Source organism: Alosa sapidissima, chromosome 13, assembly GCF_018492685.1.
Source record: "Alosa sapidissima isolate fAloSap1 chromosome 13, fAloSap1.pri, whole genome shotgun sequence".
Lineage (NCBI taxonomy): Eukaryota > Metazoa > Chordata > Actinopteri > Clupeiformes > Clupeidae > Alosa > Alosa sapidissima.
Window position 1 is genome coordinate 13,719,965 of NC_055969.1, and position 20,729 is coordinate 13,740,693.

A 20,729-nucleotide genomic window follows, 5' to 3' on the forward strand; every position below is an offset into this window, starting at 1 on the left:
TAATTTATCAATGACTGGATTTTGCGTGACTGCCAAACTAAACCAATTAACCTAAAGTAATTGTTTATCTTAACTCTGCGCCGTCTCCTATTTAGATAAGCTCATTCAGTCCACAAACAATACAAATCGTCTGCACAAGAACATTATGTCAACTTTGCAGAATGACGTGCTAGGACGAATAACTTCCAAACCATAAAGTTGTAAACAGGGGAACCATGTCACATTCTGTTCCATTACAATAAACGGCCGACAACACAAGCCAAAGCATTATTTAGGTTAGTCACAGTTCACAGTCAAATGTGAAGTCCTAGTATACTGTGAATTCCCCATAGCCCATAACTGTTTGGATCGATCATAGACTTCCTTAACAGTCGTAACTCTCAAGGTTGAACTATAAAGCTTTCACAAGTGGGAAATTGAGACATACGAGCATACAAAATGTGAATTGTAAATCTAATGCAGAGTCTCTGTGTGTCAGAGAGCATGTGTATGAGTGTGAGAGTGTCACTGTGTGTGTGTGCGCATGCATGTGTGTTTGTGTTTGTGTGTGTGTGTGTGTGTGTGTGAGTGTGTGTGTGTCTGTGAGTGTGTGTGTGTGTGTGTGTGTGTGTGTGTGTGTGTGTGTGCATGGGAGTGGGAGAAAAACGAGAGAGTAAGAGACAACAAAGACTAAAGAGAGAAAGATAGAGGGACAAAAAGGAAAGAAAAGGGACAAAAAGTCTGAGAGACATTAAGAAAGTGCAAGACGAAAGAACCGTAAACTGAAAAAGTGGCGAGTGATGGAATGACAGAGGTGTGTAATGAGGGAGCATGACTGACCTCTCCCAGTGACTGCAGACGTTGGGGTCCTCCAGGTTGAGTGAGGATGCCACCTGTGCAAGGTAGGCAGCCAGAACCACCAGCACCCAGCCCCAGTGCCACCTGACACATGCCATCTTTGTCAAAGCTACACCTGCAACAAAAATACACACACGCTGAGTCTAAACAGTACACACACACACACACACACAGGCACACACATTTACACACATGTGCACACACACAAATGCATACATACACACACACACACACACACACACACACACACACACAATTAAAAGTCCTGTAGAATAAACAATGAGTTAACTGCACACCTTCTTAGAGAGGCTAAAAAATATTCCAACTCATTATATAAGTATGCTTTTTAAAAAGTCCGGTCAAAAGTTTGTTTGTGAGTAAATTCTACTTTTCTGTAGAATAATCATGTGCTACTGCAAAAGTCCTTGCAGATAATTACTGGTCAGTACCAAATGGCCTAAAGTGGCCTAGTAAAATGATTTTCTAATAAGAGATTTTCACCGTGTCAGACACTGGTGAGAGTTTGCCAGGACACGTCCATCTTGTTAGACGCCTGTCTGGAAGAGGAGGACGTTTATCGGGCAGCTGAGGTGCGGTAATGGGCAACACCTGCCGCAGGTCTGGCACAGGGCGGGCGTGATGGAGTGAGTGAGTGAGTGAGTGATGGAGTGAGTGGGGGACCGCAGGTCCATCAGTGTAGTGTCCACTCTGACATTACCACCAGGTGCACACAGATGACCCTTTACAGAGGGACGTATAACACACACATGTCTATACACAGACACACACACACACACACACACACACACAGAGAAAGACACACATTTGAACTTGTCTTTACACAAACTCGTACTCACACAGAAAGACACACACACACACATACACAGACACACACACACACACACACACAAACACACACACACACTTTTCAAAGTGCCTTTCAGATGTTATGCTTCTCCTAACTCCTAATAGCGTGCTTGTTAGAAAATGTGTATATGAGCAAGCAGAAGGTCCCTGAAATCCCTCTCCCTTAACCATCATATAAACGTCCTCTTTGTCCCTTCTTTCTGAGCGTCACACACACATTACACATACACTAAATACCAAATACGAGTGACTGTCCAAACTAGCTGTATACAATTCATTTTCATATATTGAAAATGTGTGTATACAAGACAACATATCGAGTTGGGTATGTCTAAACAAAAACATGGCAAAAGAGCAAATAATCACAACAAAATCAACACAAATATGTTCCTATTTATTCAGAGATACAGCGTCTCTAATATCTAACTTGGCCATGGCAACCCTTAGAGTGTTTGGATGGAACATTACCATTCATCTGTTCCTTATTTACACCAGTAATGGTTCCAATGATGCTCTGCTGCGCTTTGTTCTGTTGGTTGATTAAATTTAAGAGCTTTCATACAAACACCTCATAAAGTATGTTTCATAGCCATGTCAGGGATGAAATGTGTGTGTATGAGTGTGAGTGTGTGTGTGTGTGTGTGTGTGTGTATGAGGAGGCGGAGGTGGTGGATCTGAGGAGTCAGTGACCTCAGATGCACCTGTGGTTGGCCAAGAAACCGATCAGTGAGAGCAGTGCCAGGTCTCACCTTTAGTGCCGAGTATGCCAAACAGTGTGAAAACATGGCGTAAACAGAATAACCAATCAATGCTGTTAACCGCTGTTATCCTCTGAATGCTGTTGGAAGGAAATCAAATAAGTCACTTTCTTCATACACAGCACTGAAGCTTTACAGCCGCTATCAAAGCAGTCCAGAAAAAGAAAGACTAAGAGGTCAAGTGCCTTTAGCTGATAAAGATCATACAACGTTGAGTCATATGGTGGCCTTTTAATGTATACAGCTATTCATGAATCAGAGATCCCTTGGAGAATTTATGAATCAGAGATTCCTTGGAGGTCTAACAACCATAAATTGTGTGGCAGGCTTCCTTAGGATAAACTCAATGTGTGACTAACCACTTTTAAAAAGCATCTATGAATAGTTAAAACTCCAAGGGCATAAAATCCACTTTCAGATGTGGAGCAAAGTGGATCAGTTGCCCACACAGATGCCTCGTAGACACTACGCTGCTGTGATTCTGCCTTGTTAAATTACATGGAAGTGAAGCTGAGGGTTTACTCTCTGTGTATCTTACAATGACATGCCAGCATTCCAGTAGCCCTCATCCGATTCCTGTTTCTACCCTCTGACTATACTTGGTGGAGCCCACTATTGTGGCATTCCGCATAAAAATATGTCTACCACCACGGCCATGTATAATTATTGGCTTAGAAATATATTCTATCCGTGTTATTGTTGAATTTAACATTGCTGGGTGAACTGATGCTGGCACAATAGGATGCTATACAGTAGGGGTCTTCAGCAGGGCATTACAAACGCCAATTTGTAAAACCGTTTTGTAATTTGCGTTGCGCATTGTGTTGTTATGAACCATCACTGTGAAATTGAATATCCCACCTGACAGTTCTTAACAACCAACTGCTGAGGTAAAATAAACCACTACTCCCAAGTTAATAATAATTAAATTAGCTTGCGAGTATACTCCTTTCTGAAGAGTCCATTAGTGGTTGAGTGATGTAAAAAAGCCCAGGGGCTTGTCAGAGTGGACTGGACGGACCCAGTGGTTTGGATCGCGCTGGCCCTGCGAGAATGACTCAGAACTGGCGAGCGTGACGCACAAACGGTCTGGACATCGAGCCGGGCATCGCTTGCCAACTCAATCAGCTCCCTGACAAAGCATGACAGACATCAGAAAGCGGGTGGCAGACACAGACGGTCATAGAGAAGGAGGGAGAAAGGGATGAGAGAGTGAGAGGGAGAGGGGGGTGGAGAGATGGAATTAAGAGAAAGGGAGGGAAGGAGGGAGAGGAAAAAAAGAAAAGGAGGGAGGAAAGAGGGAGAGAGGGAGGAACAATGAGATGGTCAAAGAGGGAAAGAATGAAAGAGAGGGAGAAGAAGAAAGACAGAGATAGCAGGAGAGAAAGAGATGGAGTGGAGAAAAGGAAATGAAGAAAGAGTGAGAGAGCGAGGGAGAAAAGAGAAAGAAGTGATGGGTGTGATACAGGTGGGGAGCAGCCCCAAGCACCACTCTACCAACTGCTGCTCAGTGGGTAGCTCCCTTCAGAGTTATTTCATTTCTGCAGCTCGTAATGAGCTTTTCAGCACAGTCTGTTTTGGATAAAAATGAGACGCCGCACATCTACCCTAAAAACCGAGGGCTGACCATGACAAAAGCCAAAGATTGTTTGCAAAGGAAATAATATGAGGAATGTCAAATTCAATTTATACACATTAGGGCACATGTTGCATATTCTAAGAGCGTTTTTTAAACACACCAGAACACTGCTATTTGATTTATGCAAACGAGGGAAAGAAGCAGAGTGACTGGCAGAAATCTGCTCTAGCCTCACCATTCAACACAAAAAGTTTGACACTTAAATCTTGCTGATTCTGTTATTTCTAGCATTTCCAATTTGCTGACTGCTTCCTCTGTCAGTAAATCCTTTTGTAAGACATACCTGTTTTTCTTGTGCTGGGATTTGGCAATAATGCAGTTTTATGGTCATGCTAATAAAGCTCCCCTGACTGAAAAAAAAAACCTGACAGCGTTGCGGTAGAGCCACTAATCCAACCATCTTTGCTCTCAGTATTCTTCTTGAACAGGACTGCTGTTTTCTCACCCACGGGAATGTAAGCTGAAATCCCACTCACTAGGCCCTGACCATATCCCCCCCATCTAATGGATAGCACTCTGAGCTTTCTGTGCCAATGACAGACATGGCACTTCAGCATCCCACGCTTGTGCTTCAGAATCAGCACAAAGTCTCCATCCCACACAGACAACAACCGTTTCAATGAGCAGCTTCCTCTCAGGGTCTGATACAATACAATACAATATGTTCCTGCTCTTCTGAATGTGTCAGATTCAGGTAGCTCTGATGGATCGGTTCTTTGACAAACTAGGAATTTGTTGGTGCAGTGGTAGAAAACAAAGTCTGAGCTGATCTACCATGAAGATTCAGACATCCGCACACCCTCCACCTCCCTCACAAATCACATTTTCACTCTCTCAATCTCTCTCTCTCTGTCTCTTTCACACACACACACACACACACACACACACACACACACACACACACACACACACACACACACACACACAAAAATATGAAAACCACAAACACACACATTAACCACACACACACACACACACACACACACACACACACACACACACACACACACACACACACACACACACGCACACACACCATCTATGTTTAATACCAAATGCTACAGACTGTCACCTGGGAGACTATGAGAGTGCTTAGTCATGGGCGGTTGATTTTCATGTGCACATATAAAACCACAGTGCATCCACACATGACACAAGTATTTGTAAAGCTTTTCCCCAAGGAACTAAAATTGGTGGGCTCTGTTCTGCAATGTTGAACTGAGACAACGTCTTTCACACAAAAAAAGAAATAAAATACTTCACTGGTTTCACTTACTCCCTTCTCTCCCTAATGTTTACAATGCCTTTCAGTATAATCAGTTGGCAAGGCCTCATGTCACGCATGTCTAGTCATCGCATTAAGCCAATTATATAAAAAATGACAGACAATTAAGGAAAAAACACGAAGCAGCCTTATTTGAACTCAAATTGCTCAAACAAGTTGAATGTTGTCTGTGTAATCTGAGCACCATGTTCTTCATTTAAATGACAGCATACAATAACCTCAAGATGGCATTTATAAAGAAACCTTTTACATTGGTCCCTTGTGTTGCTGTAATGAAAAAACAATACATCATCATCAATCCGATCCAAAAAGGCCAAATACTGCTTCCAAGCGCATGCAATGCCCAATGCGTGAAAACAATTCTCTGTCTCATACAGAGCAAAGAAAATATTGTGCTCAACTTCCAGCCCTGCTGTCCTGAACCGAATGTCTCCATTCGTAATCCAATATACTATAGATAGAGAATAGAGATAGAATTGATTGACGTCCACTCTGGTTATGCCCAGGAGGACACAATCTATTGTGTGCCGAGTGAAATAGTGGCACTTTTGTGCATTTTAATTATGATTTGATTTCGATAAGGGAGGCATTAACACAGCCCAGACACTGGGCTTTACAGTTAGCCTTTCTGTCCTGTCTATACAGTTTCACCCATAAAATAACAATTCACCATAAAATAATTGTTATCAAAATAATCACTAATTCATTTTTGCCGCATTATTATTTCACAGGACATTTGCTCATATTCCCTGGGTATTTAAAGGTGAGAGCTGATCAAGGTTCCATCAGTCTATGACTGACAGAAACTCAGGTTGCAGGAGGAGAGGAGGAGGGGATGGAGGAGGAAGATGTGGAGGAGGACGAGGAGGAGATCACCTCTGCTGCCTCTGCTGACAAGCCCTCGACGCATGCGGTTAATCAGGGGACTCTACTGCAGTTTCACTGTGGGTGGGGGTTGTGGGGGTTTGGGTTGGTTAGGGTGTGGGGGGTCTGGGGGGGAGGGGGGGGGGGTGACTGAGCACAGCTGCACCCCAGCGAAAGCCCGGGACAACTGCGGTGAGTGCACAAACAAGGGCGTTGCTGTGTGCGTGAAAAGGCCCATACACCCCAGGCGCCTGCGGGGGGATTTAGCAGACAACTTCAGGACTTTGATACGCAGCCCTGATGACCAGGGCACCCAGAAACTGTTCCCATTCACGAGTGCCCCCACCCCCGCAGACGCTAACACACTGATGGGAGATTCCTCTGAAGTGGCTCCAGAAAACTCAACAGTGGACAGAGGGAACCATACAAAATATTTATGCCCCGACACATGCAGTCTCGGGTGATGTTGGGGCTAACCCCTCTACATTTCGTCTAAAGCGTGACCGAGAGCCATTTCTTAGAAAAGGTCACTGGGTTTGCAATTTACACACGTCTTGCCGAGTAAGCGCCTTGCCGATCATGTCTACTAATGACTATTGGCGTTGTTATTTTTCAGTCATAAATTTGCAACATGGAAAGAATATGTAGTGCAGAGCTCTCGCCATACCACGGCCTCGACAGTTTAAGTCGATAGCAAAGTACCAAGGATTACTTAAACATCTGTGCACTGTAAGTTATATTGAATGAATTGTCAGTGACATGGCGAACTGTAAAATTCAAATGTGTTGGTCACAGTCTACGTGGTGCTCCATAAACCGAAGGTTTCCCCAGCTCTCATTCTTTCGCGAAGGCACAGAAATGTTTTCGTACCGTCGACAAATGGCAGCTCAAATGGTTTAACTCGTTATCCAAAAGAGCGATCCTGACGTCAAATGCTGCGTTCATTTCCCTCAGGTGTGCTCCACGCGGCATTTTAGCAGACGGAGAAATTGCGGTCGTTTCCGTCTGTCGTCAAGGGGGCACATGCACAGCACATTACAGTCTCTCTCTCTCTCTCTCTCTTTCTCTCTGTCTCTCTCTATCTCTATCTCGCCCAGGAGTTCTTCCTGTTACATCTGCTATCCAAATCAGACCGCATCAATCGGAGGATTAACTTGAAAAGGATTTGATTAAACTCCTGGTCTCAGCAACAGGGAACTTCCTCCATCAACCACCATCATAACAATCGCAGACTTCCGTCTCCATTTAGACGTCCACCACAACTGAGCCAGAAAGCAGCCGTATCTGTGTGTTTCTAGGAAAACACACAGAGACTATACAAATATATAATCCTTACTCCAAGATATGCAAGTGATACATGTTTTATATTCATCAGTATTTCTGGTGTTGTATCTCTAAAATTTCTGGTGGTGTATACTCTAAAATACATGTTAGTAAATGATGTTGCCATGTTCCAAACAAATCTGCTGTACACTCTGTTATAAGTAGTAATAAGTATTGTTCAGTATGTTTGTCATTATTTATGCATCGGCATTTCTGAGAGACAGCTCTGTCAACTTTCCCTTTTCCCTTTCCTCATGTGCGTTAGTGTTGTCTTAAGGTACTAGTGGGTTGTTGTGCTAAAGGGGGGCAAGGGACTGAACAAACAGAGCTTATGGGGGGGTTTGTTTTTCACCTGACGTTTCAGCTGTGCCCAGTCAGGCCCTTCGGCCAACTCCACAGGAGGATCTGTTCCTTTCACTGCTGGCCAACAGGATGAACTGGGTCATGTAGTGTCCTCGTAGAAAGAGCCAGCTCAAGACTCTACACCTCTGACAGCTTTCAAAGCTTAACAGAAGTCTCATTGAGAAATTCACTTTCTGGCCCCTTTAAGCAGTTTTTCTTTCAAACTTTCTGGGGTATGGAGTTGATTTCAGGTTCGGTATAGGATGGATAGGATAAGACTGAGAATGTATTGTTATTAACACATACACACATGTTTTTAAGAAATATGTCATTTAATTTAGTTATTGCTTCTGTAAGTACACAGTAACAACTACAATTAGTATGACATGGGATCCCTTTTCATATACTGTTTTGTTTGGGGAAAAGGTGTTGAGGGTAAAAACAGTTTTACAAAACTCTCCTTGAACTTAAGGAATCCTTAACATGTTTTCTCTGTGTGCAGATACGCTCTCAATCACTCGTAAAAGAAAATGTATGGATGGATCAGATAACAATCTATCCTCTATTATGCTGTGATGAATTTCTTTCACACTATCCCCGTCCAGTCAGAGACAATTTGTCATAGTTAACTTACCCAGCCGGCCGGCCCAATCAGGGGTAATTGCACTGGGGCTTTTTACCCAGACTGTTTGTGCCATGCCACTCTGAGCCATCGGGCCCAATTAGCTTGCTAGTCACAGGGCTGTCCTCTCCCTTGTCTCCCAGAGCTCTTGGACCAGAAGATTCTGGTGTGTATGTGTGCGTGTGCTTGCATGTGTGTGTGTGCATGTGGCGTGCGTGCGTCTGTGTATGTGTGGTGTGTGTGTGTGTGTGTGTGTGTGTGTGTGTGTGTGCGTGCGGTGTGCATGCATCTGTGTGTGTTTGGCGTGCGTGCATCTGTGTGTGTGTGTGGTGAGGGGTGTGCACATGTTGGGGGGGTGGGGGTCAGCTGTCTCTGAGGGTTGCTACTCGCGGGTCTCATTAAAACCCAAAAAGGACACTACATTAATACCCTCTTTCTTCAAATATCCATCTGTCTGCATTTACAGGGACAGGTGGTGCCTTTCAGAAACACTGTACAGTCCTGTGGTATGCAAGCTCCTTGACCTTTTCCCCCTATCTTTTAAGGAACAAGCTAAATGTCTGAAAAGGCCAGAAGAATCTCAGGTGCAAAAACTCTAACTTTGAAGTACCTCCTTTACAGAAAGAAAAGAATTGACGTGAGTTTCCATGCGAGCACTCAGCAAAGGGGTAAAGGTGATCTCTGATTCCAGGCCCACATGTTGTATCGATGCCAGCATCAAGCATATGGATTTACCTAATGTTAAATCTTTCAGAAGGTGGTTGGGCCCGGAAGGATCTGGAGCAGACCCTCAGCCTTCAACATCAAGAGAGCTCAGACAGTTTTGGGGTAATATGACCAGTGTCTGGCAAAGGCAGAACAGGAAATGGCTGTTTTGTCTTCAGTCTCAAGTCTTGTTGCCACCATGCTGACAGACCTGGTCTTATAAGATAATGTTTCATACTGCACCAGACGTTGGAAGAGGGCACATACAATGTTGTAGACAGTTAAGTGCAAACCACAACCACAAACCTCAAACATATAGGCTATTCATTAGTGACCAATCATCACCAATTACCCGGACTGCATTCATTCCTACCTGGCATTAGTTGTAGCTGTTGTCCTATCCAGCTAATATAATGCAGGAACTTACAATCTAGTCTGTTCCTGTTTGGTTCAGAATGGTACATAACCATGGTACAAAACCAGGTCATTTAAAAATCTACCTTTGAGTCACTCCTTTACATAGTGTATATGTACATTTTACATCACATGTATGTATCATGTGTAATGAATCCATTATCCTCAGTCATCTCTATAAGCTCCAAAAGGATCCGAGGCAAGAGTGACTTAAGCATTTTGGATGTAGGATACACACTACAGTGTGAGACCGTACACCATTAACATCACAATCCAGCTGCGTTATCTAAAAATAATGATCTCTTCATTACTTAAGAGCACAGGTTTAGTCTGTAGCAAGTTCCCAGTATGAGGCGGTCATGAAACGGCCACAGATATGAAGCTTGTCTCCCTGTGGCTGATACCTCTTTTGGCACAGACCACCAAAGCCAGGCATGGATATAAAAGATCAGCTGTAATTTAAGGCTTTCCCTGCCATCGGATCAGAACAAAAACAACCACAACAAAGAAAGTAGTCCCTTTTCTATTCTCTGCAGAGGAAACACAATCTACGGTATGACCAGGGGGAGAGATGGTTCCTCGATAACACTAGGGACCTGTGGACTGCTGGGAAAAGGAGGATGAGCTCTCCATGGAGACAGATGGAGAGGAACAGAGAGAGAAAGGAAGATGGAGAGAGAAATGCTGCAGATTGCTAGTGAAGTGAGGCTTATGTTGGCAGCTCTTGATGTTTAGTGGAAAACAGAGTGTGGTGGTGCAGCGATCAGGGAGGCATCGGGTGCACTAGGAAATGATGAGCTCTCAGAGCTGTGGGAGGGTTTTTACAAGGCGCCGTTTCTTTTGTAGGGGTCGCTGACTTCCCGCCCCCTCCCAGCGCGCTGGCCAGTAAACACTCCCATGTGTTCCTGTCAATCACGGTAACATCACCATTTGTCTCGGCCCCTCAGGCTAAGCATCCCTCCTAAGCACCCCCCCCCCCCCTCTCTAAAAACGCAAATACTCATAACAACATTAACTGAGGCACGTCAGTCGTAATTTGACGCAATTCCTGATGTGAACAAAAGTTAATGGATCACCCTTCAATCAACCGTGTGGTCCTTTGCCTTGTACTGGCACATAATCTACTGACAGGATAAGCGGTGTGTCTCGCTGTGGATACTATCTTAATGTGTCGTAATCCACTACAGATTAGCCTCACAGTCCCATGCATTCCACATACTGTTGCTTGTGTGGGAAGACTGTAGTCCAAATCTGTAGTTCTCTCTCTCTCTCTTTCTCTTTCTCTTGCATGGAGAATATTTGGAACCATCTGCAAACAGCCTTGTTTATTTTTATCCTTTTCAAAACCGGGTCCTTGCGTTGCCCTTTAATTATGAGGAGGAATAATGTTGCTTTTATTGCTACCAGCTGGAGGTTTTCGCCACTCCCAAACACAAACTGGAGCCCGTATTACAATAATAATATGGTCAATGCTATAAACATTTCTTATGATATTTTATTGCGCTCACCAGACCTAACCTGGTCAACACTCTGCACTCTTGATCTGACTGAAAAGGGGGTAGTTTTATTCCATGCAAAGATGGACCTTCATAGCAATTCAAAATTCAGTTCTGAGCTGTGGTTAAATTCGGTTCTTTACCCTGGTCCAGTGTCTACTGTTCAGGTCAGCAGGAAAGTGTAGCAAGTGTTTAGTGGAAAGTACTGTATAAGTATAAGTATATATACTCTTTTGATCCCGTGAGGGAAATTTGGTCTCTGCATTTATCCCAATCTGTGAATTAGTGAAACACACTCAGCGCACAGTGAACACACAGTGAGGTGAAGCACACACTAATCCCGGCGCAGTGAGCTGCCTGCAACAACAGCGGCGCTCGGGGAGCAGTGAGGGGTTAGGTGCCTTGCTCAAGGGCACTTCAGCCGTGCCTACTGGTCGGGGTTCGAACCGGCAACCCTCCGCTTACAAGTCCGAAGCCTTAACCAGTAGGTCACGGCTGCCCCAAGTAAGGGAAGTTAGGGAAGTAATTCATACAGACCTTGCTATAGAATGCCAGATAGCATAATTTATTTTCTACTTTATCATGCCACTTGTCAGTTCTGCAGAGATAATTGTCATTGTAAACCAACTTTTTTTATACAGATTAATCAAGTCACTGAATGCCATCTAAACAAACCGCCATCTTAACACCCTCTTCTACTGTATAGCACTGGCTCACTGTGATAGCAATCTACACCTTGTTCACATCTACATATTGTTCACGCTCCAGTGACGCATCGACACATATCAACATCTGACCTCCACCATTGACTCCGGTAATCTCAACTCTCATCTAAGCGTGTGTGTAACCCGATTAGTATTTGTGTGTGTGTGTGTGTGTGTGTGTGTGTGTCACTCTCGCTGGGACCCTGCTGTGTTCAGGGTCCCATTCAGTGCGAGTCACATGACCGAGACAGCGGGACAATGTCTGCGGGAGCCTTTCTCTCCCATCTACGCACCAGCCCCTCAGGGCACTGGCAGCAAGATTTCCTTCCACAGAAATAGTTCTGCCCCAAAGCCATGGCTTTATTTAATGATGGGCTGCACATTCTTTTATGTTAACTTGTCACAAGCTTCCTCTATTCATGTCAGTCCACTCGCCCTCAAAGGCCAGTAAAGATATTAACCCATCATTATTATTTACACTGGCAGAAACACAAAAAGCATGTCCAAGTACAATTTCTGTTTTGCTTTTTCAATTGTGTTACTTCTTCCTCTCTCTCTCTCTCTCTCATTCTCTCTCTCTCCTCTATGTGTGTGTGTGAATCAGAGAGAGAGAAAGAGAGAGAGATTTGGTGAAAGTTGCCGTACTTGAGGTAAACAAGGTAATCCAGATATATTTTTTAAAAAATCATAAAACAGCACTGTTTGAATAAATAATGACTTCTATTGTACAGACATACATACAAGTACACAACAAATAAAGGCCTATGTATGCCATTGTCAAATGAATTTACACATATTTTACCAAAAGGAATTCAGTTCAATTCAGAAAGCAATTCAATTTCAGCCTGATTAAATGAAAGAAAATGCCATCTATAGTTAAAACAAATGTAAACAAACAAATAATAGTTTACAAAAAAACTAAAAATTGGTGCAAGAAGTCACTTCCAATTTAAAGGGCAACAGAAAAAAACAAAAGTTTCTCCGTTGCAGATTATGAATCTGTCGTTCAACCCCCTGGTCACCCTGATATGAAAAACCAATAGCCTACCTCTAAAATGCCAGTATGAGATTCTAGTCCATTAAAACGTGTAACTAATATCTGGGGTTAAGCGATCTCTGTCTAATTAAGCGGCAACAGTTAATCTACTGCTGCAGTAGTTTATGCTGAAAATCAGGTGCACACCACTAATGGTAGCCTAGTGCAGGATAACAACTTTGCAATGTATATGATATGGAAGGTATCCTTATAGAAAATAGGCATATTGCCATTTATGAACCGCAAAGCCTACCTTATCACGCAAATGTTTACGTCTTCACCACGCTCATGGATCCAAGATAGAGCAGCTTCCTTCAAATTAAGTTTATGAAATTGCCCGTTCGAAAAGGTAAACTTGTGGAAGAATGTGATGTACAGCACAATTTCCGCAAAAAGCTCAAAGAAAGTAGGTCCTGGAGAACGGCGATTTCAAACTTTTAGAAGTAAAAGAAGTTCCAAGGAAAGTTGATGCGCATCCCCTCTCTTTCAAGAGGGAAGATTTGAACTTGGTTCGAGTCGAGAAACGAAAACACCAGTTCAATGCTTGTCATGACCTCATTGCCTTGCAGCCAATGAGCATGGCAATTGTGATGAAGATGCAAGGAGACGTGAAGACATCCACTACCGGGGACCTTTTTTGTGTGAGACGGGGCTGGGTGGAGAAAGGCTTTATAGAATGATAAATAAGCTAATTGAGAAAATGATTAATGGATTGCTTTGATGTGAAGTTGGCCTACATTGAAAACACAGTGGCACAAACAAATTAAACCTAAAAGAATTAAGAATCGACGGATCGAATTATAAAAAAAATACCTTTAAACTTGCCTTTGAAATCCATTATTTAATGAAATAGGCTATACCAAATATGTTGAATATTTTGACAAGACGAGTGTAGGCTACTTTTTAAATTGTCCTTTAAATTGTCAGTAGCCTACTTGGATGCTTCAGCACGGTGGCGGGCACAGGCTAGTGCAGTGCTCATTTGTATCCTACTTATTCGCTCATTTGGCGCCCTCTATCGTTGAAAACCCTTTGTGGTGTTGAGACTGGGCATTCGTTGTGAGAATAGTATACTGAACAAATGGACTAGGATGTAGCCTGAGTGTGGCAACTTAATTAGCCTGGAAGCCACCCCAAATGCATGGTTACAGCCCAGTCTACACATTAATGTAACAACTGATCACATAGGCTAAGGTTTCCACTCTAGCCTACGTGAGATGTACAATTCCAGGACTTTTCCCTGACAGAAAACCTGAGTTTCCATGACTTACTATATAATGAATGCTAGGCTACATTATACCGACCAATTATTTATTCTGAGCAGCCGTGTAGTATTCAAGAATCTTATACTTTTTTAAAGCGGGAGATGAATAAATGGGCATTGAAGGTGGGCTACTCAAGCAAGCAAAATGAGTCCCTGACTCCCATGTCTGGAATAGATTTTCCAAAATTCCATATTCCAGAAATTCTGATTGCAGGCGGGGGGTAACCTGACCCTAGCCAGATGAATTTCGTTCCGCTTAGCTCCGCCTAGCTTCACTCACATCCATCTGGGACCTCTTCCATTGAGAGTGATTTCTGCAATCGACTTTATGGTTCAGCCAATCAGGACGCAGGGCGGGAGTTTCATAGATGTGACATAGCGTAGAATCGACTGTGACACTGTTATTAGCGTCACGGGTTGGCTTCGATGTGAGTGGTTGAAGTAGCACGTCAATAGATGACGGACAAGTGGCTTATTCAATCATATGCAAGCATTTTTTGATTAGGCCCAGCCTTCTGAAGCAACACTTCAATGGATCGGTTCTAGATGGATGAGTGGAGCTAGGCGGAGTGAAATTCATCTGGCTAGGGTCAGGTTAGGCGGGGGGAGGGGGGGGGGATATGTAATCCCTTGACCTTGTATTATAATTGTCACTTTGGACAACAGTGTCTGTTAAATGAATAAATGTAATACCACACAATCCACTCAGAAACCAGCATAACCATTTTCTAATTTCTCCTTCAAAATGTGTCTGCTCAGTTTGTCAAATTAAATGTTATTTGTTAATGTCTTAGACAGGACAGTGCACCACATAAAGACATACATGGATTTACAGAGGGTGTTTAAAATCAATTTGATTTCAATGGCTGAGATGACCCATTTAATCTGACTGCAGTTCATGCCAATTAACTGTTTTCCCCTAGGCAGCAGACACATTATAAACTGCCAGCGAGAGAGGGGTGAGCTCCAGCATAAAAAGCATGTGACAAGTGAAGTATATGTTTGAAAAATGCATACATCCCCCCCAAAAAGGTCACAACATCCAACATCTCTGCGGTGCGACACTCCTCATCCTGTAGATAAAAGATCCTGAGTTCTCGCCACACCTCCTCCTACATGAGACTCCTTATCAGGCATTTTCTTTGCTCCGAGAATTTGTCTTTGAGTGGTGCTGTTGGGAAAGCAGATAACAGAAAAAGGTGGACAACACTGTGAAAAAGGTTATATATTAATACAAAAGTGTCTTCATGAGGTCTAATATGGCTAAACGTCCCATTTATTTATTCCCAGGAATATAACAGAATTAATCCAGCATTAAGCAGTATCTGGTTGTGTCATGAACGAGTTATGAAAAGATTCCTGTGGATTTCGCTGGAAGTGTTGCTCACCCCTGCCCCTCCTCTGAATCACTCAACAGTGGCGACTCACATGCCTCCTCTAGGTCAACACTTCCAGGCTGGGTGAAGTTGGACGGTGGCGTCTCCTGGTGCAAACTTCTCACGCGGCCCTGGAGGAATAGTAAAAGTAAAGGACACTTGAACGACAGCACAGCTCTACACCCACCCACGGCCGCATGACCAACAGAGACGGCGCACGACCTGAGACGAGAGAGAGAGAATGAAAAAGGACCACGAGGTGTAGCATGCAGTGCGTGCTGCATTGCCTCAGATGAACCAGTATGAGCCAGTGGCAATGGCAGTCTGCAAAAAAAGCTTTTGCACGGTCAGTTCTCAGTGGCACCATTAGTTCAAGCTATGAGTAAAATATCTGCGCCAGACATGGGAATGACTATTGTTTATCCAGCCAGATCAAGTCAGTCAGTCTTTCTGATACCTGAGAGGATGCCAACATCAAACAGGTGTAGACTTGTACTAAAGCAGCACATAATAAAATGCATTGAGTACTGTAGTTTTACTGTGGGAATCACTATTTCCTCGCACCCCACAACAGGAGTCGTCAGTTTGTTCTAATGTCAACAACAAACCAGTAGGGGTCACTGCTGTTGCAACCACTGCTTATAGTGTTGTTATAAGCAGTTGAGAGAACTACAATCCCTGCTGTGGCAAGCATCTTTCTAAGGTGCTCTGTTGGAGAACACAGGTGTACAGAGCTATGCATGTGCAATCATTTAGTCTTAAAAGTATGACTATGTGCATTTAAAAGAGATGGGGTAGAAGCTACCAGTATGGCTGAGTGGTCGCCCAAGTTCTCTAACTGAGAGACGAGCTCATCAAATGTATGTTGGGGATACAGCTGACAGGCCCAGTGTTCCACTTCTCCCAGGAGAGTATGCAGGTTTTCCACCTGAATGGACACATATGCAAAGGAAACTGAGATTATTTCACGGACAACACCACAGACCAAACTTCATCACCTTGTGGATTCATTTCTCTATTTATTTAGTTGACTGAATAAGGTGTTAGCCAGTGGATAATTGATTCATAATTAGACACTACAATAAATAATAATGCCCAAAATGAAAATTTCAAGTCAATAACAGTACTGCAAAAAGTTCTTCCCTAAGTCTTTAACCTTCAACTAACCTACACGCGGTACCTTGAAATACCTAATCAAATCCAGCAATCCCAACCCTCAATCAGACAAAGTGCAAGTAGATGCACAGATGGCAGGTGCCCGCCTGCCATTAAAAGTCTCCTCCACCAATAAGACCCACGGATTAGCTGGCTGGGCCAATAGCGGCTGCTGGTGACGTATGATTGACACCCTGGGCCAGGTGCTATTTTAAGAGGCAGTGAAGGGGCTTTTCGGTAATCCAGCTCACACACACTTGGGGTCAGTTTTATTTTCAGGCTTCCCTCAAGCTCAGCCTCAGGCCTTGGAGGGGAACAGAGAGAGAGAGAGAGAAAGAGAGAGAGAGAGTGCTGAGACAGAGTGCTCAGATGGCCGCTATACGGACAGAGAGGGATTACGGTATGTACCGTCCTTGCCCTCACTGCCCGGGCCCTGAAAGCAAACTTAAGTCCGCCTGGAGAGGGGCGGCCACTCCTTGCTTACGCACTTGGAGAATTAGAGCAAAGTAAACATTTCCCCCAGCGTGCTACCAATCTATACACGTGTAGTAACACACAGCCCTGGTACACTGACTGCGGCCCTAATCCCACTACCGACTGACACCTTAGCTGGACTAATACACTGGGCAATAAAAGAGACTTATGGACAAGCCAGTGGTTCTGGGTAAAGGGTGTGAACTATATGACCTGCAGCTACAGCTGAGAACTCCATGCATCATCAATTTCCTCTGCAATTTTGCATGTTTAGTGCTGAGTGACTGTATTGCTGAGTGACTGCACTGCAAGTGTGATTGCATAGTATAGCATATTTTCACTTAGAAAGAATTTGTAGGGTTTAACCATTTTTAAGGTATAAATTATGAGGCAGTTGGTTGTTGGTATTTAGAAAGACATTTTGGTTGGTTTTTGGAAAGGATTTTGCCACTTAGTTTGTTTGCTAATTTGGACCAAAGCGTCTTACAGAAACTTCAGTCTGTACCTTGGATTAACAATGTCACTAACACTTCCACACACAACATATCACACCACAATTATACATGATATGCACATTCCAAATGACTGGAACTCACACACCCACTGTTCACACAATGAACTTGAACAACTTGAAATATGCTAAGCACTATACTTGCATATACTTTCAGTTTATGAAAAGTTACCACCAACTGAGCGCACACACACACACACACACACACACACACACACACACACACAACGGAAGTGATTGAGTGCATGGTAACACGTCACACACACTCTCACCACCACTGACTCAGTGGGTGAAACTGGTGCACTGCACAGGCTGTGCTTGTCACATCCCTCAACAAGAAAGGGACTGCCAAGGAGCATGGTGAGGACTCACCATATGGACTCTTATTTCGTATGGAAATTTGAGATGAGATTTTCTGAATGAGATTTTCTCAAGCACTAGGTAGGTACAGGTAGATTAGTCTACATATCTCGAGAGAGGGAAGTGGCACACTTTCATTCACAAAAACAGCTGCAGCATATGCCTACCTAGACGTAATCCTGTCCCAGTAACATCTCAGTTGTACACATGCACACACTCCTTCCGCCCATTTATCTTTAATATCCAATTATGTTTGCAATGCAATTACACAATTACGTAAGCAGGCTATTCAGTGGTGAAGGATGCATACAGCAGGTTTAACTGAATTATTTCAAAAGGACAAACATTTAGTTCTATACTAAGATAAACAAATTGTGAAAATAGATGTGTGGGCTATTAAAATGGTATGCTCCAATGCAAATCAACGCAATCAACATTTAATAGATGTGCTTCAGCAAATATGTAATACTGTGCTGTTCAAAATCGCACTAGTGAAAAAGGGTGTAATAAAATAGCCTACTCCACAAATGGATAAAGCTTCACACGCGTAATATTGTCATTAAATGAAAATATTATAAATAAAGAAAGACCTTTCTTACCTCAAAGCCTTGTCCTTTAAAAGTCGTGTTACAGAGAACATCCCACAGAGCAGAAAGGCCCTTCTCAGACAAAAGTCTACCATAACAAAGATGAGAAATACGTTTTTCCCATAGTATATATTTATGACCTCTCCTCTCCTAATGGTCAAATATTTGGTGTAATTATCAAAAACACCTATAGGTGGCAGCAATGTATTTGAAGAAATGGTGTTGAGAGGCATCTCTTACAATTATTGTCAAATCTTCAAAAGGATGGATAACCAAAATGGCAAATTTCAAAGGCATGAATTTTCATTGAATATATGCATTTGTATTAAAAACAATAACACAGATTTATTTTCATAAAGTCTCGCCTATGATGCAAATGATTGCTGTTATGTCACAAATGTAGTAAATTAGTATGGTGACAGTTGATGATTTCATTCCTTTACTGACTTTTCAATGTCCAGATCAGTCTGAGGTTCTCTCCATGAAATCATAGGCTCTTCTTCCATTTGTGAGAGGAGGAAGCCCCCAATCTTCTCATCTGCACCAATACACATCTTTACATTAATTCACAAACATTACAGGAGATTCATTACAATATGCAGCTTTTATCAGTGCAGTGTTTCTACACTGCTACATCATGAGTAGTAAACCCTGTTCCTGTCGCTTCTCTCTTCCTTCAGGATCACATAATTATCACAGGCCTAGAGTAATTGCTTTGGGCTCTAGAAACTGTTCATGCATATTTATAAGAAATAACACTGACATGATGAATGATGTTGCCAAGGTGCCAGTACCTGGCTCCAAGTTTATGTGCATTAAGAAAAGGGTCTTTTCTGATTTTACCTGTAAGCCACAGCCTGTATAATTGAACTATCAGCATTGGCCGAAATGACTATAACATGTTAAAACACTAATACCTAGTTTCGTGTGCAGCTACATGTTGCACACTATATGGACAAACGGGCACAATTTCCAAATTAAGTTGTTTGCAAGTTTGTAGGCTGGCTATGGTACAAATATTAGTCCTATGCAAATGAGAAACTAAAGTCGGTTAAATGAAAAATATTCAAGATACAGCAACACAGCTGTGGCATGTGCAAACATTTTAGCCTACCAGCATCGTCTTCAGCGCTCCTGCCTGATGTGGTGGTCCGTTTCCTTGGTAACTGTGAAAAAAGCGAGGATACGGGAGGAGGGAACGGTCGGTATTTCTCATCCTCGAGGTCTTCGTATGAGGGGGGAACAGTAATATGGCAATATTCTGCTGGATTGTGCATGCCTGTAATTTAAAACGGCAGATTAATTCGTATTTACCTGTGTTCTAAAGAGCCATCTGGTGCAGCAATATACCTAAAACGTTGAAAAAAAGATGATGCTGTTTAAAGAGTAGCCCTAGACTACGCACTGGTTTTAGGCCTTTGTAAAAAAAAATGCATTAACCATTTGTAGAACGATGTAATCAGCAGAAATCTAATCACTTGCCTCAAGGCTTTGTCTTATGAACCATAATGAAATGTCTACCTTTCCCTTTGAAACCGTCAGGATGTCCATCCAGCTATCCAATCCAGCTCCTATTCCGCGGACGGCTGAACTGCGAGCTGGAGATGACTGGGATAACAAGCGCCGACCGTAGACCATGTGGCTACTCACTCCAAAGCCAAACAAACTCCACGCGGACGCTAAGCTGAGCCAAATAATTACGTTATGTGCGTCAGATTGTTGTTAGGTTCTATTTTTAAGTAGGCTACATTCTTGCAATGGTATAGTGTCTGGTCAATGAGCCTTTTCGGAACTATCACTACAATACAGGCACATGCTTTCTAAAATAAAGCAATAGGATTTACGACTAAAAAAAAACTGCAGCCCCCATTACGCATCAGTTTGATGAGTTGCAGGCAAATGTGTTTTAATTTGTGTTATTTTATGTTTGAAACAATAGCCTACCTGTTTCTAGCCGTGTGTGAGACTGTACATGCCCTGGCGCCTGAACATTAACAACTATTTGTACCCATCACATTAGTTGGGGAGTTGTGTTCATATATATATATATATACTGTGAAAGGTTGAATAGCCCTACATTAATCTTGTAGACATTGTTGTGAAAACGTAA

At 42.9% G+C, this 20,729-nt stretch overlaps 2 protein-coding genes across 2 annotated transcripts in view; both read right to left on the reverse strand.

The window, feature by feature from the left end:
• megf10 (multiple EGF-like-domains 10) overlaps nucleotides 1-14,278 on the reverse strand; it is a 65,275-nt gene extending 50,997 nt beyond the window's left edge. The window contains exons 1-2 of the mRNA XM_042060329.1: nucleotides 13,146-14,278; nucleotides 820-952 (exon numbers count right to left, since the gene is read on the reverse strand). Of these exons, the coding sequence (XP_041916263.1) occupies nucleotides 820-935 (116 nt within the window). The 5' untranslated portion in view covers nucleotides 936-952; nucleotides 13,146-14,278. The remainder of the gene's footprint in view (nucleotides 1-819; nucleotides 953-13,145) is intronic.
• A 577-nt stretch (nucleotides 14,279-14,855) lies between these two features.
• LOC121679951 (TIMELESS-interacting protein-like) lies at nucleotides 14,856-20,282 on the reverse strand. Its single transcript, XM_042059040.1, has 7 exons — nucleotides 20,141-20,282; nucleotides 19,734-19,898; nucleotides 19,067-19,157; nucleotides 18,632-18,707; nucleotides 16,338-16,460; nucleotides 15,545-15,663; nucleotides 14,856-15,327 (listed from the first exon to the last, which is right to left on the reverse strand). The coding sequence occupies exons 2-7, from the start codon at nucleotides 19,894-19,896 to the stop codon at nucleotides 15,225-15,227; spliced, it is 675 nt and encodes a 224-aa protein (XP_041914974.1). The 5' UTR covers nucleotides 19,897-19,898; nucleotides 20,141-20,282; the 3' UTR covers nucleotides 14,856-15,224.
• Nucleotides 20,283-20,729: the final 447 nt, after the last annotated feature.